We start from the raw sequence: 24,872 nt of genomic DNA, 5'->3' as shown, positions 1-24,872 counted from the left end.
GAGACACTCCTTGGTGGTGTAATATTTCTGTGTTCATCTTTACAGTTTCGTTGCCACACCAGTAAGTCTTCATTTGGACTTCACAAGGCCACTAAAAGTGCAATTTTAATTCTCAAATTGGGTCGGGCCGTCCAACGCGACGCCTGACAGTCGTCCATCACTGAGCCGTCTACCATCGTACCATCATGATTTAAAAGCACGGTAAATTGTTAATTTAAAATGTAGATTTTCCTTTTGAAGAGTAAAATCTTGTTACTAAAAGTTCAATAAAAGTGTTGCGAGTAAGAGGCATTAGCACCTTAGAAATGATGAATAAAGAGTAAGCCAGACAGTACAAAAATGATGATTTTTTTTTTTTGTATAATAATTCTGTAGCCCAGTGGCAGCAAGTTTTTAATTTAGGTGCAAAATCTACTATCTTTTGTTTAATTTTTATTGCTAAAGTGTGTAACAGAAATATAACAACAATATCACTGTCCACTGCAAAGCTTCACTGTGGACATCATCATTTTGCCAGTTTGGTGGACATCAACCAAATTTTATAGTTCTGTCAAAATATCCAGATTTTTCTTTCTTTTTCCTATTTACTTATTTTTTGCCATTTCCACTGACTACAATGTGTCAAACAATTAAGTATCTGTCCAGGATGGAGTTTTGAAGACACTGTATAGATTTAAAAGTAAGACATTTGGAGTCACAATATGAAGTTTTTTGCAGTAATTTTCTCCTAAAAACGTTTTGTTTTGAAATATCAGCTCTTCAAGTGTTAAATGAATCATACTTTTAATTGTTGAGTGTTTTCACAATGAAAGAGTTGGCATTAAAATTAACTTGAGGTGAGAGTTGTGTTTTACTCCACAGGGGATTGTTATTTTAAGAGTTCAGTTTTAACTCCAGAGCAGTTAAAAGATCGACTCCCAGAAAAGACTTGTAGTCTTGCCGGGACTGTGTTTGATGGTGTCACATGTACTCTCAAACTGAGCTGATTTAAACTCAGAGTTTATTCCAAGGTCAGCGTTTGCTCTGCACGAATTCTCCATTCCTACCCTGATGATGTGAAACTGCCATTCTTAATGACCCCATTTATAACGCCCAGAGCAGTCGGCTTTTGTTTTCAGGATAACGTGCTTAATTTTACATTGACAGACAACTGACAGTTATAAACAGCTGATCAACTTACAAAGCACTTGTCCTCGCTTGTTATTGTCAGATAACAATGATACGCTTGTCTTGCACTCCTGCAGCCTGCCAGAGCTTCCTCAACTCTGGGGAGAAGGGAGCAGGGAGAAACAACTCGCTTCAACCACAGATAATATATTAATTAGGATTTCAACCTATTTAAATATACCGTCTATGGCTCCAGCTCGCTATTTGGGCTGCTTTACTCATTTTTGGATGCACAACTGTTACATATGGCTCTTTTAAAACAACACTGCACATATCAGTTTCCCAGTTTCACCCAGTTGAGTCACTCCACCCGGTGCTGGCAAGTTTAATGACAAATGGAAATTGCGAGGAGATACTTATGTAGCCGTCCCTCATTATATTAATCAAAAAACAACAGGAATAACAAGAGTAATAAGAGTAATAACAATAATAGTCTAATATAATCAACATCAGCCAAGGGGGCACTTGTTGAGTCTGAGGACAAAAGGACGGGGGCTCAATCTGTGCCAGAGCCTGACAAAGAAATGCCATAGATGGTCTGATTTTTTTTGGAAAGTGAAAAGAAGCTTCCACTTTCTTCACTCTTCTGAGCTAAATTAGTCATCCTACACATGGCAAAATGTGCAATTAAGGACGGAGCACAGATTACATCAGTCTGAATTTCAGCGGTTGCCATAGTCCCAGAACATCTAATTACGGGCCTTCACACAACAATCTCTGAGAGGTTCTCTGAGAATGCACGAGAAACAGCACGGAACAAGGCAGCATTAGTGATCAAATGCAGCCCAGCAGGGCAGAGAACCACTTGCCAACTGCTTGTTTGCACTTATCTCAGGCTAGTTTGCGCGTCCTCTGAGCGAAACATATCAAGGCCTCTGTTATACCTCCATGCATCACTCTGCCAAATCGATTTCAGAGCCAAAAAACATTCAAATCAAATCTTAATATTGTTTTCAAATCTTGCTACTTAAAGGATACAAAATGCAATATGACATAAATTCTGACAAAATGCCAGAAACATTATTCAAATCCATATTCTTCACTGTCTATATCATCGCTGCTGTAGACAAACGCTGCTGGTCTTTTAATGAATGCAGACACATCAGCCTCCCTCCACTGCCTGCCAATACATTTCAGGTCAGTTCTAACGTTTTACTCATCACCTTCGACACAGTCAATTATCTGCCTCCAGCCTACATGTCTGAACTTATAACCCCCTATATGCTCACATGCACCCGCAGGTACGTCGGTAAGTAAACCAACAAAGCTATTACTGTTTATCACATTGTTCCATGAGTTCTCTTTAGGCCTTTTGTTTGTCTTGTATTGCAGTGTATTTCTATGACACTTTGTAGAAAAATGCTAATTAATAAGACTGAGTACGAAGACACAATAGCAGCTCTGCGAGGCTTTGGTTCTTTGGCACGATGGTGCTTCGAGCTATAAAGTAACATGCTAACAATACCAGTGCCAGCCATGCTAACCATGCTACTTTAGCATGTTTATGTTTTGTTTTGTTTTTTAAATTGGTCCAGGTGAGTTGATGTCTGACCCACTTGTCTGAAGTCATTTTTTACTTCCCCCTGTACAATTTGTTTTATTTATTAGTTCATTTATTTTAGTAAAAACCAAAAATATTCTGTCTAATATAATAATAAAGAATGAAAAGCAACAAAGGTCAATGTCAGGACAAATTAAACAATTAATCAATTTTCAGATCATTCAGATCATTGATATTTTTTTTTTAATCACTTGCCCAGTCGGACACAGTTATGTGTCCAACATGGCATTTTATTTGCCCCCAGGCAACTAGTTAAGCCTTATTGTTCAGCCCTGACATGAGTGTGTCCACGGTGCCTTCATGTACACCCTTTGATGATGAAATTCATGTCACACGGACCCCAACAGACGAAGTAAAATACCACTTTAATACCAGCTTAACTGAGACCATTTCACAACATCAACCAAGTGATTATTTTTGTTACCATGACAATGGTCACCTGACTATGGATCTGCTCTCCACAGACACCCAGACGCAAAATTTGATTTACACGTACGTACTGCACACTATCTCATAGTGTAAAGTTGTGTTTTATGGAGATTAAAGAGACTGGGTTAAAATTTTACATACTTAGTCGTAAACCAAATTTTAAAAAATGATGGCGTCTGAATGAAAACTGAGGTCAAATTATCCTCAGGGAAACATGAGTTTCTGTACATGTCCATCCAGAGTTGTAGAGACATTTCACTCAGAGGGATCACATGAGTCATTAGGATTCATCTTCTGGGAACATGAATAAAATGTCCATCTGGGACACAGTGACAAACCTACCGAGAAACCGGCCAACCATCACCGTCAGCCATAAAGTCGAGGTTCAAGCATGGCGAATAAACATTATTATGATATAACTAATCCTAATTCTAATTCTGAGCAGGAGGGACAGACAGCATTCAGTGTTGCATTAACATTCTTATACAATTTTAATACCAATTTAAATAAAACTGTAATATTTTTAGGCTAACCCTTCATTATCATCGAGGTCATTCTGTCTCTGCTTGGTGTGTCTCCCTCCAATTTGTGTGAAATTGAGGGCCTGTGGGTTAAGAGCAGAGTCTGCAGGAGCAGATAGTGATGTGCTAACTGCCAGCGCTGTCCCTCCTGCCCCCGGGCGACACCACTGAGCACCACCGGGCCAATGACTCACTACCGCCACGCTGCCCGTCTCTGTTGTGACTGGACGAATCTAATCCTCGCTCGTCATCGGCTCGCTGTCCCCGAGCGTGAGACAGACAAAGCGGCGTGAGCACTCCAGGCTGCCAAAAACTGAGGACCGCGGGCTGCTGGACGGAGAGGACAGCGTGAAAACATGTCAATGCTACACTCTGAAAAATAAGGGTTCCAAAAGGGATCTTCCTGAAGTGCAGAGGTTCTATCCAGAACGGTTTGCTTCTGAAGAACCACTTGTTTGAAGAAACAGTTTGTCATGGGTTCTTTCTAAGACTAAGGGTTCCATTAAGAACCCTTTTAATCCAAAAAACCTGATTTGGAGTTCTTTCCACTTTCGTCAGGGGTTCTTAGCACCATAATATAAAAGAGTTCTCAGGAGAACCCCCGAGTAGGGTTCGAGATAAAACCCTTGGAATATAAGAAGGTTCTCATGAAAACGCTCTTGGTGCATCCTAGATAAAACTCTTTGGGAAAAAAGGTTATCAGTAGTTATCAGGTTCTCAGTAGAACCCCCTGAGTGCGTTCTAGACAAAACCCTTGGAAAATAAAAGGTTGATAGAACGTTCTTGATAGAAGGCCCCATGTGTTCTAGATTAAACCCCTGGAATATCAGAAGGTTCTTGCTAGAGCCCCCTGAATGTATTCTACATTCTCAGTACTCAGTAGAACCCTCTTCATGGGTTTTACATAAAACCCTTGGAATATAAAAATGTTCTCAGTAGAACCGCCAGCATGTTTTCTAGATAAAAACACTTGGAATATAAAACCGTTCTCGCTAGAACCCTGAGTGTGTTCTAGACAAAACCCTTGAAACATGAAAATGTTCTCAGTAGAACCTCCTCCATGTGTTCTCGAAAAATACCTTGGAATATAAAAAGGTTCTCAGAAGAATCCCCTATATGGGTTCTAGATAAAACCCATTGGAATATAAAAAGCATCTAAGAACCCCTTGTAATGCTGAAAGATTCTCCCTAGAACCCCTTGTTAGCGCCCTGGAAAGGTGGAAAGATTAAAGATAGAACCCCCAGTGAGAGTTTTGGGTGGAACCATTACACTATAGAAGGGTTCTCTGTAGAACTTCTCATGGGGGGTTCCAGGTATAACCCTTTCTAAAAGTTCTACCAGGAACCAAAAAAAAAAGGGTTCTCCTCTGGGGACAAGCCAAAGAACCCTGTGTGGTTCCAGTCAGCACCATCATTTGTGAGAGTGCAGCTGCAGATCAGCTGAACGAATCAATATGAGGACGATGCGTTCAGGTGCACAGAGTCCATGAGAGGACTGGAGCTCTGAATCCGGCCTCGCTGACTCAGTGAGTTCACTCGGGGGAGTTCATTAAGTTGGAGCCACTCCTGCCAGACTAACTTGTACACTGATTGTACTCCGAGGTGGTCATTACTCTCGCACTGATTAGGAACCGGTGATTGTGTCAAGACTGATTGGGGACACACATATATACACACACACACAGACACACACACACACACTGGCATTCCAATTACACCAAGTACCAATCTAGCCAATGGTCAAAGTGTACTTCAGGCCATTTACATTTAACTGAGTTGTAGTGAATGAACACATGATTAGTCTGTAGAAGTATTTCTGTTGAGTATCGGCTTTAAAATCAAAGCAGCAAAAGAAACATCTCACATCCCATAATCAGAGCCACAAAGTGATTTTAACTCTCTTTCATCCCACTTGGTCCAATTTGAGTGCAGTTTTCTAATTGACAGAGAAATATTGATAGACGCTGCCTCTATCTAATGAAATGCCACACAGTTATATCAGCCTGTACATTAAAGGTAAATGGGAATCTGCCACCCAGAGAGATTGATATTCATTTTCTTTTTCCATAAACAGTAGGGATGTAACGATACCAAAAATTTAATTTACTTTAAGACCAACGTAAAAAAGTCCACAATGACATCCTTGTCAGGATATTAAAAAAAACAAAGAAAAAAGGTGATTTGAAAAAACGTCCTTTAATTAATTAAATTAATTTTTCCTTAAAATGCTTCTCCTTTTGTTCTTAAATAAAATACAGCCTGACCGATATTACTGGGCTCATATTGATATTACTGGGCTCGTATTGATATTACTGGGCTCATATTGATATTACTGGGCTCGTATTGGCCCATCGCATCGCTCCAAAAATCCAGAATCGGTCAGGAGCTAAAATTGAAGCAGCCAGCCATGACTTATGCATGTCATAGTGTACAATCATTACAACTGCAAAACAAAAACAATACAGCAGTCAATACATTTGGCCATGCCCACTGACAAAAGTCAAATCATATGTTCAGGCCTGGACTGTTAACGAACATGTGAAGCTTGAGGCAGATTCGACCAAATACCAAGTCACCGTGGACGGTTTATACTAAAGTTAGAACAACTTCATGTTTCCTGGCAAGACGTCAAAATTCCACGCCACACCTTTAAATAACTTTTGAGCACAAAGCAGTGTAGATCGCACACAGCAATTTTGAAATCAGTTAAAAAATAAAAAACGAAAAACTGACGAAATTCATCATGAAATTCAAAATCTCCCACTTCCTGCTGGGTTTAGGCGATGGGTCCAGGAGACTTTTCTGTGTGTCTGGGCATGATACAGGTGGGGGCTGCCGTTTAGAGGGCGTGGCCAAGCCATCTGACCACACCCACTGTCGTATATCACAAACTTTCACTACCCCTGACCCATGTGCAAAATTTGCTGATTCTTTGAGAAAGCTCCTAAAAATGTAATTCATTTGAAGGAATAATAGCAAAGAATAAGAATTCCTTCAGTTTTAACAGGGTCCCTGCACCGAGGTCGGTGCTCGGGCCCTAAATATGTTGTTACATCTCTAAATTTAAGGAATCCTTATCCAATATGTTTGCTTCTGTTGAGGTGTTATTAGTTATTAAAGCTGCAGCAATCAGTGTCTGTGACATCTTTTAGCTCACGATGTTGGATTCCCATCCCACAACTTTCCTTGTTACTGAAGCATTTAGCAGCTAAAGAGTAGATAAGATATTTCCCCCAAGAGTTTGTGGAGACCAAAACAGCTAAAAGGAGAGTGAATATTGGACTTCGGATTTATGTTAGTGTTGCTCTGCATCTGCTGGATGTCAGGAAACTGTTTGGCAACAGGTTCACCACATGAACTTTATAGGGTGTTAATACAGGATGTCAGTGTTGAGTTTACAGCTTGCTGTGCTGCTCCCAATCAATTAATGCAGATGTAAAGAATTATGACCAATATATATACACTGAGTTTGACATTTTAAATCTGAAAAAATCAACTGCTATTTAGTGGACAGGCTACTATATGTAATTGAGACTATTTAATTTTAATTTTTATTTTATTAGTTATTGGCCTGCACATGCACCAATACCAATAAATCTGCAATAAGGTAATATCAGCCAGCCTTTTCATTGGTCAGGTTATAATGAAGATTACTGCATTGCAGCAGTCCATATATTCATAATCATTTACCTTTGATGTGGCATTTGAAGAAATGCAGATATCAGGTGTAGGGCTATAGACAAATCCAGCGACCAGATTCAGTTGTAGCTACATCTTCATACAGCTGTAGCTTTTTGCAAAATATTGGCGAGATGATTGAGTCTTATTTAGTTGGAAAAAGGCAGCACCACCCTGCCATAAACGCTGGTTGGATAAGATGAAGGCATATCTCAAATTGAGCAGCTTAAACACACTCTATGAGATCATCTCAAAAGGTCTGGCAACCATTTCTATTTTATTTTGAACATAAATTCCCCTCTGTCCATGAATGTGTGTATATATGTGAGAGAATGTGTAAGCATATGTAACCTTTTTGTGTTTAAATGTTTGCATAAGAGGGGAATATTTCAATGTGAACAATCAAAATCACACAGACAAGTTCTTAAAATTTCATTTTCAATGAGCACAGAGGAACTCTCCACTTTCAGCAGACAAATATGTGAGAGGCCTTCAAGTGTCAAACTCTGCACATACATCATTCTGCACAGTGAAGCTCAAACATTCAACTGTACAAACGAGATGAAAAACATATTTTTAAGTGGATGGAAATTTTGAGGGAACATATCTTTAACTTAGCTCTAGAAAACATGTTCAAAAATACCCTTTATTCATTTCATAAAGCATCTACATTCCTTGATTTGCAGTTATTTGTGCAGAAGGCAGCAGATGTACCATGTGTTGCTCTGCATATGTGTATTACTGTCAAAGCAATATTGTCAATTTGCATTTACACAGGTGTACCACAGGGGTCTCTTCTTAGCCCTCTTATTTACCATTTATATAAACAATATCTGCCTCTCCAAATGACAAACATACATGTTTATGCCGACGACACGGTTTTATATTCCACCGGCTCCTCTCTAAATCTGGCCGTTGCATTTTACTGAAATTAAAACTGTTGAAAACTATAAATACTTCGGACTCTGGCTGGATAACAGACTCAGTTTGAAGGCCCATGTGGAACACCTAAAACTGGATTTTGTTGAGTCTACAATTCTGTCTGTGCCTGAATATGATAATATTGTTTACATGCGTGCTTCTCCCTCCACCTTAAAGCCTCTTGACTCTGTATATCACGGCGCGCTGCGGTTCATCACAGGTGACACATTTCTTACGCACCGCTGTGTCTTATATGACAAGGTGGGCTGGTCCTCCTGAACAAGCAGAAGGGAGCAGCATTACATGATGTTTATTTATAAAGCTCTCCTGCACAAACTGCAGAGTTACCTGAGCTCTCTGACTACATTTAGACACAATATTTACAATGACAGGTCTCAGGACATTTTAACTTTATCTGTACATCTTCTTCACGCTGAAAATGGGTTTAAATACGATGCTGCTCATAAATAAAATGAGCTTCAGAAGTTACATTCTCTTATTATAAGCCTGTCTGATAATTCAGATGCCATTATTTTAAACAGAGACCTCAGTCAAAGTGATCCTCCACAGAGCTGAAATGTTTAATCTGTGACGTAAAGCCAAGACAGTTTCACCAGCAATAAATCTGTTGATTTCTCTCTGTTGTTTAAAAGAGTTTTATATTGGTTGAAGGCTCTTTGTTTGGAATTATAAAATGTGCTGCGTCAGAGGCACCTTTCCATCCTCCATGATTCATTCCTCATGCAGCCGTGCTTTGGTTTGCTGTCACAGATGAGGAGGCACAACAAACTCTTCGGTCTTGTTCCAGCCTCAGCAGACAATAGTGATTATTCACCAAAAGAACGACTGCTCGAGGGATAAAACTAATATATTTTAAAATTAAAATTCAACGGTAGTTTTAAGGCTGCTGTTCAGCATTCTGCTGCATGAGCACACCACTCTGAATCACAAAGAGGCGCACGACTCCCATTTTAACATAATCTCGACAATCAATCAGCCACACCACAAAGAAGTCAATGGGCCTTGACAATATGTACCTGTCAGATCATTGCCTCTAATGCATGAAGCTCTGATGCCTCTGATAGACAGCGACAGCTCCGCACACAACCGAGTGCTCCGCTCCCTCAGATGTAGTGACAGCCTTTTGTCCAGCCACCTGCCTGTGATTACTCAAATCAAAAATGCATAACCGATTGGAGTTATGGATTCATCTCGTCTGACAGTGAGGAAGCAAGAACCGGCTGAGGAAGAGAACAGCATATAAAGAGGTGTGCTGGGGAAAAAAAAGATGAAGCTAGCACCAGGATTTTACTATAGAAACAAGTCTTGATTATGCTTTTGTGTGAAACGGAAATGGGCGGAGTCTACCTTTATGCCTGTTATTGACTATGCAGATGTGTTGTATAGAATATGGCAGAGATGCAACTGACTAATTTCATTAATTGATCCTTAAATGTCTTATTTTGTTCACAACCAGAAAATGTTCACATTTAAAAAGCTGACACAGGAGAATTTAGCCTTTTTTTCTTAAAAATTGCTCAAATCGATTAATAGTTGGCAATTTAATAATCGATTCTGAATTGATCTGCTGATACTGATACTGTACAGATATCACTGTTCCTTTTTCTTGATGTTTATGATTATATATTATTTCTAGTAGCAGTAGTAGTAGTAGTAGTAGTAGTAAGCTGCTGATAGGCTGACAGATGGCCCTCATTTGCGTAATTTCCCATGATGCATTGCTGAGAGTATACATTTGCAATTTTATCTTCAAGAATGCAAATGTTACATTCAGCTCTCAGTGTGCACTGGGTGTTTCAAAACAGAAAACACATGGCGTTGTGGAATTTAGATCAGAATGTGATGCACGTGATAATCAATGCTTTACATCAATATTGGTCCAACGAATGCCATACGTCAATAGCAGGCCCTGATGCTGATATCGTATCGGATCAGTCCGATTTCTTACGTATCTATTCTATATTCTGAATGTTATACTCCGTATAAAGGAATCAGAAACTTTTTGCTCCCAACACGGTATGCGTTTTTTTTTTTTTTTTTGTTTTTTACTAGGGGTGTCACATCCTCAATATTAAATTAAAAAAATCAATCAAAATAAGCTTTCAACTTCAAAAATCAAAATCAAAAGGAAGAATCAATGATTTTCTCAGTATCTGCAGCGTCTAGAACGAGTCCAAAGACAGAAACAACACTTCAAAGACGGCACAGCGTAGTTTACAAACTTTTAAAAGACTGGACACTTTTCATACAGAGCAGGTCTCGACCAAACACAACTGTTGTTCCTACCGAGAGAAAGCACTGAGGCATGTGGTGAGGTAAAACTTCCTTTTAACAGGCAGAAACCTTGAGCTGATCCACGTTCTCTATGAAGAAGAACTTGAACATGTAAATGGCAGCTGTCAGGGATTAAATAAATGATCTGATGATCTTTACAATGACATAACTGTCAATGCAAAAATAAATGTTTAAATCGAAAAATGGAATCGAATCGTGACCTTAAAATTGAAAGTTAAATTGAATCATGGTTTAAGAGAACCCCCTATTATTTGCAAAGCCATTCTTAGCAAAATTCCTACTTGTTTTTCTTCTCTTATAAATTTGAAATGTTCTCAGGACGTTTTGCATTTGTCGTTCTCAAAGTTCAAGCTGAATTGAGAAAGAAAGCTTTAGGGTTTTTTTGCACTGGCTGCATGGAATAATCAAAAGAATGAGCTTAAACTTCACAGCTTATTAACCCTGAACAATTACAAAGTTATGGTGAAATCCACTGGGTCCGTGTTGTCTGTGTGCAAATGTTTTAAGTCAATGTAGGGCCTGAGGGCCAAAAACCAGCCAGCCAAAGGGTCCAGTGTGACCCACTGGGTAACTACGCAAAGAGTGAAATATTGCAGAACAGTCATTAATTCCAGACCACAATACAGTTCTGAAAATAACAGCGGTGACACTTCTGAGGTCATATTTAAAGTTACTGAACATAGTTGCTAAATACTGTCCACTAGAGCTGCAACGATTCACCTATTGTTAAATTAATCGCCAACTATTCTGGTGATCAATTAATCAGTTTGAATCATGGGGAAAAAAGTACAAATTCTCTGAATCCAGCTTCTTAAATGTGAACATTTTCTGGTGTTTTTAACGTCTTTATGACAGTAAACTGAATATGCTGTGGACAAAGCAAGACACTTGAGGACGTCATCTTGGGCTTTGGACAACTCTGAATGACATGTATCAGAATTTTATGGACCAAACAACAAACTGATTAATTAAGATTGACAGATTCATCAATGATGAAAATACTTAATTGCAATAGTTAAAAAATAATCTTCCAATGGGCTCCACTCCACCTCAAATATACACAGAGTCTATTTTTGAATAAACTTTCAAAATAAAACACTCTGTGCAGACTTGCAATCATAAAAACAGACTATTTAAGTACGTAGCCTTCTTATCCATGGTGGAAGCACGAAAATCAAGAAAGAGGAGCAAATAAACATCTGAGCGAGTCAATGTAATCAGGCGGGCAAAAGTTCTGAAACGCTGCTGGTGGGACATGCAGCTGTGTGGAGGACGGATCAAAACGGCAGCACAGACGTGCCGTGCCCGCTGGAATCAACGTGTGAGGCAGGAGATAAGTTAACCTTCTTCCTCATTAGCTTCTGCTTTAATTGATGTTGTTTGGTGATGCAGCTTTGCTACACAGGAGTGGAAATATCTGGGAAATTAAAGGCATTTTAGATCTTGACAGGTTAATATAATATAAAAATAATGTCTGTGCATGTGTAGATCCACTGTGACATCTCAGGCTGTTCAGCATCTGCTGTGGTTTTCAAAATGTACTTCCTTATATTAGAAACGAGAAAAATTTAAGGATGTTGCATTCATAGGTTATGCAATGGTAGAGCTGCAACAATTAACTGATTATCAATCAATTATTAAATCAATCACAAACTATTTTGACATTGGTTTGAGTAATTTTGAAGAAAATAACTAAATTCTCTGATTTCAGCTCCTACATGTGAGTATTTTCTCTTTTTTTCACTCTGCTCTGACAGTAAACTGAATATTTTTGTGTTATGAGTAAAATAGGAGGTTATCTTGGGCTTTGGGAAACTGATGGACATTCTACATGTCTGACTGTAATTTATTGTTGAAACAGTGCTGCTGCTTTTCTTGGCTTGGTCTTCCTTGTAAAGAGATCCTTGATCTCAATGGGACAAACCTGGTTAAACAAAGGCTAAATAAATCTTGGGAGAGAAATACAGAATGATTCTTTACCGACTGTCAAGCTTAGCACAAATGCAGATGGTTTTTTTCTCCTCTTCACATCTGTGCTTGAAGAGAAGACCCACTTACGAGGAAATAAAGTTCTCGGGTGTATTCATATTGTTTAAGCCTTAATGCAGGATATATTACATAAATATCTAATACTGTAAGATGCTGCCTTTGCAGTTTTTGTTTCCAGAGAAAGCTCCGGGGCTAATGACATTTTATTAATGTATTGAAGTAATAAAAACATAATCCACTTCTTAGTCTGGTGTTTTTTTCTCTTTTGTTCTTGAATATCCCACAATTCAATGGCTCCTACATTACAATAAACAATGCAAATATATTTTCCCTCATCTTTCATTCAGAATAAAAAATACTCAGCTCTTGTGAAAAGCAGCATAGAATTTACAGTAAAGAAAAAGGTTACAATTTAAAGTAAATACAAAGTGTGTTTTTAGGGAATGTTATCTGTAGGAAATAATCATATCTCAAGACTGTCAGCAGTCCTAAAGGGACAGTTCGGATTATTTGAAGTGTGGTTGTATGAGACACTTATCCATCGTCAGTGTATTACCTACAGCGGTGGAACGAGAAGAGAGGCAGCAAGGAGTACCAGTGTAGGAAGCTAAGCAATGTACTGCTGTGGATCAGCAGCAAAATGTATTTTAGACACCTAAAAAAATCAATCAGTGTGTGTTCACTATATTTAGAGTATTTTCACCACTTCACCTTACTGTCAAACAGGCTTTTCTGGCAGGAAACTGCAGTAATTCTCACTCCCTCTCACTCAACCAAACTCCAGTGGCAAAAACAGTCATTTTAAGTCACAGAACACCGGAGCTGCTGGTCTACTGCTGCTTCGATCAGTCAGTTTGTCTGTGTTATTGTGTGACTTCAGTGAATCTGATCGAACCTCTTTCTTCAAACTGGAGGCAGTTCCACGCACGTTTTTTTTCCCAGCCTCTTTCCCCATCGAGACAATTGACAGTTACGAGTTTTGACAGCGGACCTGCTGCTCTTGTCGTTCTTCGGACGGCTGTTTCGCAGTCTTGACATCATATGCAGGGGAGAATCTCAGTAAATTTGAGCAAAACACTTTTTCAGACTTTGCTTACCCTGTGCACGTCCTGTGTTCTGCAAGGTCAAATTACTGATTTCTGCAATTGAGTCAGGTGGCCTTGGAGAGAGTAATATCTGACTCATATAATGGTGGAAAAAGCTGTCTGATGCCAAAATAAAGCTGTGAAAATATCCTAAATACAGAGTACACTGATATTGATATTGGTTTCTTCAGGTAGGCCTCTTTGGATAAGAGTCTCATACAACCCCACCCCATCAAATAATCCAAACTATCCCTTTAAATCACAAGTTGGCTGAAATTTTTCTGTATAGTTGCAATGTGGTTGCATTAAATTTGAATTAAAGCTCTGTGCAGACTGAGTAAACAGAGGAAAACATCAAGGCACATGTTTAAGAGCTGAAAGCGTTACTAATGAACTGCATCCCAGAGTCTTTACTCTTTTCTGAGTGAGTAAGGTTTTAGTGTCAGTTCTTGTGTTGCAGCAATATTACGTCATTTGGTATGCACTTGATCCTGTCCTAATGTGACGACAGGAGGTGGTCACTTCAAGAGCCAGAGAGTCGTGTCAACCAAAGAGCTGCTGCTGCGGCTTACTGAACTTCACAAAGCTGTCGAGGAGTCAGGGAACAGCAGCAGGGGACTTTTTCAACATAGTTAGTATATATTTTCATCAGAATTCAAAGTAAAAGAGGAGTCTCTTCATTCTGCTAAAATATTTCTTAGGAAACTTAAAAATGGAATCTGTTTAGTGACTTCTTAATAAGAGTTTCAGCCACGCTAGCAGAGGGATGTAGAGACACCGGTGGTGCTTTAGTCAAGGATAAAATCTTGTACAGACATTCATGATCCCCAGAGGATGAATCTTCATGACTTTAATGATCCTCTGAATTTTCATAAAACATCAGCAGGTAAAAGTTTTAACTTTTCCAGTGAAATATCTCAATATCTAATTAGCAGATTGGAACAAAATTCTATAGACATTCATGGTCTCAAAAGATGATTTTTTTTTAATTTTTTTTTTGCCAATGCCTCCAAGTGAATGTAGAAGTAAAAACTACACTGCTACACAGCTGCTACAACAAAACAAAAAAAGGTCTGTATCAGCTGTGTGACCGACGATAGTGCTCATGGATGATCTGCAATCAGGATATTCTCTGATTTTAGCTTCTTAAATGTGAATATTTTTTTGGGGTTGTTTACTCGTCTCTGACAGTAAACTGAATATCTTTGAGTTGCGAGTAAAACAAGACATCTGAGGATGACATCTTAGGCTTTGGCAAACACAGAGACATTTTTCACCATTTTCTGACATTTGAAAACAAACAACCATAAATCAATGAATTGAGAATGTAATCAACCCATTAACCGACTATGAAAATAATTATTAGTTGCAGCCCTAATCCGGGTCTGCGGCAAAAACGCATAAGCCCAGCATAGTTAATGTTAGCATGCTAACATGCTAAGTTTAGATGATAAACACAGCAGCTGTATGCCTGCTAAACATCAGCACGTTAGCATGTTAATGTTTGCATTTTTAACAATTTCCCCCTGAGGATCAATAAAGTATTTCTGATTCTGATTTAGCTCAAAGCGCCGCTGGTCCTAAATCCACCCTGCATTCTAAATCACATATCTTTTTATTTTTATTTTTAATACATCCTCGAGCTGCCATTATAAAAGTACATACTGTTGCATGCAGTATGCATACAAGTGGGACATACTACTTCCTCATACACTGCACCTTGAATTGTGCCCTGTTGCTCATCCATCACAAAGGATTGTGGGTCAGAATAGCCAGAAGAGCGTGCTGGCTTGCATACTGCAAAATGCAGCTGGATGCAGTAGGACATCCTGGTATTTTTGCCATATTGAATTAGACAGACTGTGTATAGGAGCATACATATCTTTTTTGGCATACTAAATAGTATGGTAGTGTGGGTATTGAACGGCACATAACTGCTGACATGGCAGGAGAGTTTTGTTTTAAAATGAGTTCTATACCTCGCAAATCTAAATTAAATCCTGACCTCATGATTAACAATGAATTCCTTTCTTTATGTTAAAGTCTGACTTGTTGCTGGTTTCTGGTATTTTCCCTCTGTTGCGCCACACCTCGTCGACCGGCCGCAGCGTGACTGGAGCTCACAGACAGTCTGGCTGTGAACTCGCCAACAGATTTATGGGGAGGAAGACCTCCGTTCAGACACAACTACCCACTGATGAGAGAACGCACAAACACTGCATCAGCATGTTTGTCAATTATTACAATGACCCTCCTCCTCTCTCTCTCTCACACACACACACACACACTAACAGCCCCTCCCTTTAAAGCTTTTACACAGATTTCCTCATTCACCTTTCCTAATCATGAAATTTGATTAAATTGAATGTGAGATCACGGCGGTTATAAAGAGCCAATTAACACAGGGGCAGATGTGCTTTGTGGAAATATTATAGGACATTACACTGATGATGTATGAATTTATGGGGGCAAAAACCCTCTTTTGACTCACTGATTGGAAAGCTGCAATGTATGCCTCCCACACACACTTTAAGTATAATGAGCATGACCGAGCAGCACGAGGGAGTCCACCTACTCAGAGTGTTTCATAAAGCAGTCATTAAACAAACAAAGGTCCACAGTTTGACACACAAACCTATGGAGTGAGACATTTGTGATGGTTGATAATTACACAGTAAAGAAGTTCAACCTGTGATTTTCCTTCCCTTTCTCCTTCCATGAAGTGAAACGAGGGACAACACCTCAGCGCCGCCAAACTGGATTTGAGAGGAGGGAAAGATCTGCCTCTTTTTATCAGCGTCCTCTGTCACAGATCTCAGAAGTGCACCACAGTGTGCTCAAAGCTGCAGCAGCTGTAAGATAGCCTTGATAAAAATACCGCCAAGCCGGGGATTTCTGCTGTTCTTTTCATGTTCTCTGATCCGTAAATAAACAGCATCACCAAGTTTACACCAACAAACCAGCAAAACAACATTACAGGTCTTTACCCAGTGCAAGCTCGCTCAACTCAGAGACTCATTTAAATCTTAATGACCACATGCTCTGGATAGATACAAGCATAATTGATGAACTGTCACCGGTTTGAAACAGAATTTTCTGGACACTGTGAAAAGACTATGAGAAGGAGAGGAAAACATGACTGAAAACAATTAATTGATTACCAAAATCGTTTGAGATTAGTCCATTAATAATCGATTAATCATTGCAGCTTTAGATATCACACACAGATGTCAGCTAGTTTAGTGCCAAAACCAAGACTGACTCGATGGTGTCCTCAGAGGTAGATGCAGCAGGTAATGTTAGGATAGAAATGTGTGTGTGTGTGTGTGTGTGTGTGTGTCTGCTTCATAACTAGTAACCAGCGTGCATGGAGGGCTAGGGTTTAAACTGACTGAATAGACATGCAAAAAAAAAAAAAAAAGCTGTGCAGCATTCAAATGTTGATTTAGGATTTGAATGTCAGCACTATGCATGAAGCCTCAAAGTCTCAGGCTATTCCCTATACAGCCCGACACTGTACAACATAAACTTTAAGGACTACCATGTAGGATTTAGAGGCATCTAGCAGTGAGCTTGCAGATCGAAACCAACTCGTTTCACCCTCTTGTAGAGTCATGCACAGGTCAGGTACCCATAAAAATATAATTCATGGGTGCAGGCACGGGTATGAATTAAATAACTGCAGATGTGCAGCAGGCGACCATCATAATACCACACATACAATACAATGATACGTTTTTTCCTTGTTTATTGCTTATATTCACCGTTTCAGGTGGGTGTGAATTTGACTTGGAGATAATTGCGGGTAATGGGTCGGTTCTGGATCTCGTCTTTGCGGGTGCAAAGGGGACGGGTTTGCATCTTTACCCATGCAGGACTCCGCCCTCCTATTCCAAGCACGAACAACGTACGGAGGCTGCGAAACTCACAAAAAATGTGAAAGGCTGTGTCTAAAGCCTTATCTGTAGATATAAAAGGCTCATGAAAACACAACAACTCTTTTTTTTTTCAGGTGGTTTTACACTAATGAAAATAAACTCATGAATATTATATTCCATTCCTGCCATATTCTGCCAATAAATCCCCTAAGTCTTACTCACTGGACCTTTAAGAGACACAGACGTGTTAGGATGCAAACAAACACATTTTTCACCAATTTTAAGAGAAAAGGCACGAAGACAAACATGTTCAGTCTGTTGAAATCGTGTACTTTCTCCGCTGGAGGGCAACATATTTTTGCACAGTTGAGATTTTAAACTGAACTCACAGTTCACATCTCATACAGATATCCTTACACATCTGTTTTTTTAGTCCATTGATTTGATTTATATTTTCTTTTTCCTCCAAGTTTTAAAAACACCATTTTCAGCGCGTGCAGAATGTCACCCCTCTCTTTCATTTCTTGGTCCTTGCTTGCTCAAGGACATGAGTCGCACGGCTTAAAGGACTGCCAGGGGCAAAAGAAGAGGAGCTGGACGCATGCCATGGCACCGGGGCGCGGGACCACAGCAGTGGATCTTCCTGAAGACAATTACAGATAAAACTCTCAGCTGAGGAAGCGCTTCAGAACCTCTGCAGGGTTAATAAAATGTTGGTGTTCCAAACTAAAGAAAATACATACACTACACTACTACAGGACAGGCCGAATCCCTCGACGGAGATATAGAGGCATGAGGACAGACACATGGCGGAGACGAGAGACAGCATGGGTTATGTGCTTAGTACTTAAAGATGTAGACTGAAGGCTATCCTTGCTTGATCCCCTTTTGGATCTTGTTAAGCTCAAGGATAAGACGAAGGGAGGGAAGATTGGATATTCCTCTCAGGAATCCCAGCGAGGTGTCTCACTGGAACACACCTCGCGGCTTCAATTAATGGAGGACAGATTTTTTAAAACACAAGGAATAAGGCCAGCTCTCTGAAAACAGCAAAAGACCTTTAGTTTTTAATTTCACTTCAGCACAGTGACATTTTATTCAACAGATTTTATGCAGTATTTTAGGTCTGCTAACTCCCTGCCCTGATAATATTTCTGCATTTCCAAACAAAAGGCTACAGTCACAAAGATTTCCCTCCCTAATTATGGCTTCATTATGCTGTGCAGGCATTTTTCGAGCATGGATCTGATCCTCTCATTTCCTGGAGTGTGTTATCAATTTTCATCACTATTCACAGTGAGGAGCTGTGTCCTGCAGCTTTATGACACACAATGCTCAATTAGTATCATACTGTGTATGGTTACTGAGGAGGCCTTGGCATATGGCAAACATCATTACCGTACACTTCAAGCCAGTGAGTCAGCACTCAGAACAGAGGCTGCTGTCAAATAAAGAGTCGTCCTCCGAGCTGCGAGACAGAAGCAGCATCAAGGTGGACGCGTGAGATGCAGTTTGAGAGTGTTTAACGTCCACTTTCTGGAAATGCTTGACCTTTAATTCTGTCGGGAATCAGTGTACGTGTTTCTTTTATTTTATTCTAACCGATGCATGATTGGCTGTATACATGAATACAGTCAGATGATGATTCTTGGTGTCAAGGCAAAGGCAGCAAACAAGGTCCACTCACTGAATGAGAAACAGATTTTCTCTGCTGCTGTTGATTAAATTGACTACCTGGATCTTTTTAAAAAAAGAAAAAAGAAAAAAAAAAAAAGCTCCCTGTTTTATAAGACAGACAGCTGCTAAAGCCAGAGAGAAAATATTAGGGCTGCTCGATAATGGTTTAAAAAAAAAAAATCAAACTGCAAGTATTTTAAGAGATATTACGATATGATTCACAATTGGTTGGAAATAGATTAATCAAACCCAATCAAAATTTTATCTAAATTACAATATGGCCTACGGCAATTTTCATATCGCAGGCGCAATATTTGGTGAAGTCAAAATATGAGTAAAACACCTTTTTTAATTAAATATTGTCATGCAGCAGAGATGTCCTGGTTCACACATCAATTTCTATCCCTGCAAAAAACACACTATAAACATTAATATTTTTTTTCAAATGAAAATGAGAATAATGATGTAAAGGGTCTTTCCATCTAATATTACAATGGCAATATCAGTCAAAATAATGAAAAATAGATATTTTTTCAAAAACATTCAGCCCTAGTCAGAACGATCACTTTTGTATTACAATTTTAAGAACACTGACCTCGGAGCGAAACGTTCAGCTGCTGCTTCCCTCACCGTATGTTCACACCGGCGACATGGCTACATAACGGCATTTATTTGTTAGTGTCGCAGTAAGAAAAAAAGGCAGGGCTGAATAAAACTACAAACTGGCTGATGGCAAGAGTAAGTTTTTGTTCCATTGTTTACACGGCACAAGAATTTTGGGGAGATGGGAGGTGGCGAAATGAAGCCATATGATTGGCTGACACATCACCATGTCACTGGAGCGCTGAAAACAGTTGAGACCAGCTCAACTTTGATTTGTAGCGCCTCACAACAGACACACAGTGACAAGCGTCAGACTTCATTTTCTGAGTTAGCCAGATGTTTTGTCTGCAGTTGTGTGAACATACCGTTAGACTCTGGCACCAAGTTGAGGACGTCATCTTGGGCTTTGGGAAACACTCGTCAACATTTTTGACAATTTTCTGACATTTTATGGACCAAACAACTATCAAAAATGAAAATCATTCATTGCAGCCCGAGTGTTTGCCAAACAAACATGTCTCCTTACACCTGGAGAACAAGATTTGTAGGCCAGGACATCAGTAATTCACTATAATGCTGTTTTATCACCATCTTTCCCTTATCAAAAAAATGCAGCTTCTGCAATTTGGATATTGCACTTGGCCTTATTGCAATTTGCAACATTTTGATTAATTGTGCAGCCCTAAAAAATATTCACAATATTGGACGGCCAGGATACATTTTCACAGGGCTGAATACCAAACGGAATTACTTCAATACAATCGAATATTAAAAAATCCCTTGTCATTTGATACCTTCAGAGTAAATCTCCAGGTTGTGGTTTATTTTGTATGTTGTGAAACTGCTTTGTGTGGAAAAATGCACAGAACTACAACATAAGTTTAACCACATTGTGGTAAACAGATTCATATTTTTATGTTGTGAAACTGCTTTGAGTCTGTAAAAAAGAATCAGAGAAGATTTGTGCCATAATGTGCCGTGTCATTTTTATTTTATTAAAATGGATTTCATAAAATTAGTATTGCAAAAACAATAATTCAGGAGCCTGTATTGAATATTTTTGAATGATACCCATGCCTACAATTTCAAAACAGAATTTCAGGTTAAACCCTTTTCCCACAAGACAGAAGGGATTCATTAGCCGGACCACTAGCTGCCTTCAGATCTGCACACTCTGGCTGCAGGGCAGCCAGAATAAATGCTGCTCTGCTGCTTGTGGCACTGAATGACTGATGCAATGTCATGTGCATAAAAAAGGAAATTTACATTATAATTGTTTCAGCAGATAGACAGAGAGTCCTGCAAAAAACAGATATCTGTTTACAACCTGCAGTGACTGTCATGTTGTGAAGCTCTCCCACCACTGCAGGTCTCTGTAACTTTTCTCATAAAATAATTATGGGCTTTGAGATGAATTTTGATGTAATAACCTGACAAGCCAAGAGGTAATAAAGCCCCAATGCTTCTGTTGCAAAAGAGAATCGCTGTCACACTGAAATATTCATGAGATAAATGTTATTTAAGGCCAGAGCTGCTCTGAGTGTGTTGCACAGGTGCAAAGACAATCAACATATTGGCTGCAGAGGTTCTTCCTCACACGGAACATACTGTTTAACTGAACAGATATGAACTCTAATTGTAGTCTTAGAATAAAACTTAATCAGATATCATGCAAATTAACACCGTATGGCTCATATATTCTCACAGCAGTGACTCACAGGATGTCACTGCCCTGCGTCCTCCTGTCTCTCAGGTGCGATCTGTCTCTTTTACCTGCTTTTACTCCTCTTATATGTTTCTATTCAACTTCTGCATGTCTGGCAGCAGATTATTTGCAAGAAAAACACATTTCCTCCTCACTTGGAACAGTGGGTTAGAAGACACACATGGCCAAATAGGCTGAAATTGTGCTTACCTCCAAAAAGTAACAGCACCGACTGAAGCGCCAGGATGTGCAACATGTTTCTTTGAGCCTTCAGGAAAACAAGAATCCCACAAAAATGTATGGAAGCCAAAATGGCTTAATTGAAAGGAAAAAATCCTCCTCCCAGCATCGTTAGTCAAATATGAAAAAGCATCTTTTTCGGTAAAAAATTCATCCAGTCATTTGCACATGCGAAAAAAATCCCAGTGCGCCAGAAAGACAGTTCAGAAAGCCTTTCACTGGTGTCTCATTTACTTGTTTTTCTCTAGAAAATTCAACAACTGAAGCGAGGGAACTTGCGCGCAGCTTTGCATCACTCTTTGAAGCATTTTTTGGAGGAGAAAACGCTCAGCAGCAGCCTTGTGAAATGCCTAAAGCCACAGTTGTGATGCATCCTTCCGAAGAGCTCCAAAACTATTTTCCCCAAATCGGAAACGTTTCCAACCCTGTCTGCCCCTTGTTGGTCAGTTTGTGAGCTCTGTGTCCTCCTCCGCAGCAGCAGGCTCCTGAAGTTGGCTGCTGTGCAGTGCGTTCAGTTCGGCACTTGGGGAGGGATGGGAGCAGCTCCAGCACGGCATCATGTAAGGTAAAAACATAAAAGTGAAGAAGTTCAAATCGCACCACAGGTCAGAAAACATCCACACCCAGGCAGCCTGAGCGGTTCGTGGAGTCCTGAGCGCAACTCCAGCGGCGGCAGCGGCGCGCAGAGCAGAGCTGTGATCCCGGTGTGTGAGCCAAATGTTCAGCTGCCACTTCTCATCACACTTTGGCACCAAGTGGCTCAAATATTCTGCGGAGGTCCGGGTTCAAGCATCCATCTCTCGGTGTTTATGCAGACAGGTTGTGGGCTTCAGTTTCATGAAGCTTACGCGCTGTCAGCCGTCCAATGCGCGTCGAGAGCAGCAGAGGAGAAGAAAGAAAAGCCCACAGCGGTGACAATAACTGGCGCTGGCGCACACCGGGGGGGCGTGAGGAGCTCCGCCAGCACACCAGCCTGCACAGGTAGAGGCAAGTCGACACACAAGCAGTTATATTAAACACTTTTCACCAAGTGGATTCATATTAAACCCAAAGACATCTCCCTCATGTTCAGGTCAGGCTGCCCGGGCGCTTTTTTCCACTAAACGCACGTCTTCTCCTGAATAAACACGTTTTAGTTCTGCAGATACGCAGCTGTCCTCTGTGGACAAAGAGAACGACTTTTAAAGTTGTTATCGGACATGTTCAATTGATTGCATGACTGCGTCACTTGGCAGGCACTACTGACCCCTGGCGGTGTGGGAGCTGAACTGAACAGGGCTCACATGTGGAGGACAGAAGACAGCAGACAATTAACACTGTGGACTCCATAAAGATGGAATGGGAACACTTTGCAATAAGAGTACAAATGATATACTTAAAGGAATAGTGCACCCACAGTAAGACATGAAAATTCAGTCATTATCTGCTCACCTTTATGCCGATTCAAGGTTTAGTTTTTTAGTCCACAAAACACAGCTGGAGTTTCACAGGAAAACAGCGTTGCAGAATCTTATGATGCCTCCATACTGCTCGTCTGGTGTAATCCAAGTCTCTGAAAGCCCTGACATGCAGTTCACTTGCGCCCACACACACTCAGTTCAGACATTGTGCACATGCACATGAACGTGGCTCCAAGCTAAGGATCTACAGTGAAGACTCAGGATAAATACATGTTGAAAGTCATGTCGTTCAAGTCAACTTGGCAGCTCATGGCTTTAGCAGACTTGGATTACAGCAGGCGAGCAGTATATTATTTTTTATGGTTGAAAACTGGTCACCTTCTATTGATTCTGCAACACTGTTTTCCTGTAAAACTCCAGCAGTGTTTTGTGGACTAAAAAACTACACCCGACCTTCAATTGGCATGAGGGTGAATAGATAATGCCTGAATTTTCATTTCTGGTTAAACTGTCCCTTTAAGTAGAGTCACAAGGATCCAGTGTTTCCTAATCCTGGTCTTCGGGGTCCACTGCCCTGCATGTTTTAGATGTTTCTCTGCTCCAACACACCTGATTCAGAGGATCAGCTCATCATGGAGCCTCTGCAGAAGCCTGATAACGAGCTAATCATTTAAATCAGGTGTGTTGGAGCAAAGAAACGGAACCTACAGAACACGCAGGCCAGTGGGCCCTGAGGACCAGGATTGGGAAACACAATCAATTATTAAATAAATCAACAAACTATTTTAATACAATTAATCAATTTGAATATCTTTGGGTTGTGGGTGTCATCTTGGGCTTTTGGAAACACTGATCATTTTCTGACATTTTATAGACCAAACAACTAATTGATTAATCACGAAAATAATCACCAGATTAACTGACAATGAAAAGAAACTTGAGTTGCAGCTTGAATAATGCTTAAAGGCATAATATGCAACCTTTTCCCTAAAAAAAAAAAAGAATGTATAGACTCATATAGAAGTGTTTGCTGGTGTCTGTGTCTGACCTCCCATCTGCCCGTGTTTTTCTTGTAGGGAGGCTCAGCAATTAACTTTCTTTCTGGTGCATTTATAAACGGAGCATTTCTAAGTTTATGTGATTAGTTCACAGCAGTAACGCAAAGAGTGCTAAAAATCTGTATTTTTGTGTTGAAAGACGCTGAAGTCAGAGTACAAAGTATTCTTCTCAACATTTTCCTCCAAATCCTCAGTCTAAATGACTCCCACTCTAAGTAACTCCTGCCCCGTCCTGTTCAGTGGTCATGGTCACCTCGACAAAGCTGTCCCTGCTGCAGTGCTTTTTTTTTTTCCATCTGGTTGTTTAAGCCTCATTGGCTACAAAAAAAGCAGATGAAAGGTCTGGATATTAATTCAAATTGTAGACCTACTCAGCATTGACTTATGATTTTAAAAGCAGCAAATTAGATGAGGATACCGGTGTGGTGTAGTGCTGGCACAATACTGGAATTTTGAATTTTAATACCTTGAAAAATATCAATAATAAATTCCATTTTCTATACCGCAGGGAAAACATTGCAGGCATAAAATTTTAGATTTTCAGCTCATACTGAAGTATCAGTACTGTGATAAAAGAATATTGAAAACATTTCAGATGTTCAGGATCAATATTTTGGACAGTGCTAGCGTGGTGCATACTTAAG

The 24,872-nt window shown here is 39.9% G+C and overlaps 1 protein-coding gene across 1 annotated transcript in view; it reads right to left on the bottom strand.

The window, feature by feature from the left end:
• The window catches only part of LOC146319831 (transmembrane protein 132C), a 223,857-nt gene extending 201,029 nt beyond the window's left edge, over positions 1-22,828 (bottom strand). The window contains exon 1 of the mRNA XM_084727899.1: positions 21,741-22,828. Within this exon, the coding sequence (XP_084584025.1) occupies positions 21,741-21,786 (46 nt within the window). The 5' untranslated portion in view covers positions 21,787-22,828. The remainder of the gene's footprint in view (positions 1-21,740) is intronic.
• Positions 22,829-24,872: the final 2,044 nt, after the last annotated feature.

The sequence above is a fragment of the Lutjanus erythropterus genome, chromosome 10 (genome assembly GCF_056507025.1).
Source record: "Lutjanus erythropterus isolate fLutEry1 chromosome 10, fLutEry1.hap2, whole genome shotgun sequence".
Lineage (NCBI taxonomy): Eukaryota > Metazoa > Chordata > Actinopteri > Lutjaniformes > Lutjanidae > Lutjanus > Lutjanus erythropterus.
Note: the sequence above shows the minus strand (reverse complement) of the source record. Positions and strands in the feature narration are given on the sequence as shown.